At 41.4% G+C, this 319-nt stretch overlaps 1 protein-coding gene across 1 annotated transcript in view; it reads right to left on the bottom strand.

Moving 5' to 3' along the window:
* Positions 1-6: 6 nt before the first annotated feature.
* Positions 7-319, bottom strand: part of LOC119589367 (aldo-keto reductase family 1 member A1-like) — a 9419-nt gene continuing 9106 nt past the window's right edge. Inside the window, exon 9 of the mRNA XM_037937985.1 lies at positions 7-161. Coding sequence (XP_037793913.1) covers positions 119-161 — 43 coding nt within the window. The 3' untranslated portion in view covers positions 7-118. The remainder of the gene's footprint in view (positions 162-319) is intronic.

Here is a 319-nt window from a genome sequence, read left to right as displayed (position 1 = left end):
GTCAGCACAAAACCTCTCGGCCGCTTTTAGTTGAATAATCAAGACACATGAAACACTAATTCAATCCGGTGTCGAGTATAAGGTCGTCTCTAGGCTCTGCATTTTCTTCTTAAGTCGTCTAGTAGGGGATGCTGAAGGGCCATTCCGGATGGTTCTCGATCCTGCCAAACAGTGATGTACATGTATAGGTTGAAGACATGTGTGTAATATTGCTATGAACAATTTACATGTTAAGCGTATCTCGCTTGGACGATTTCGAACCCGTAAACTATGTATTCGAAACACAGATGTGTATGTTTCCTGAGTAGGATATTATGTT

Source organism: Penaeus monodon, chromosome 25 (assembly GCF_015228065.2).
Source record: "Penaeus monodon isolate SGIC_2016 chromosome 25, NSTDA_Pmon_1, whole genome shotgun sequence".
Lineage (NCBI taxonomy): Eukaryota > Metazoa > Arthropoda > Malacostraca > Decapoda > Penaeidae > Penaeus > Penaeus monodon.
This window is presented reverse-complemented; position numbering and strand designations above follow the sequence as displayed.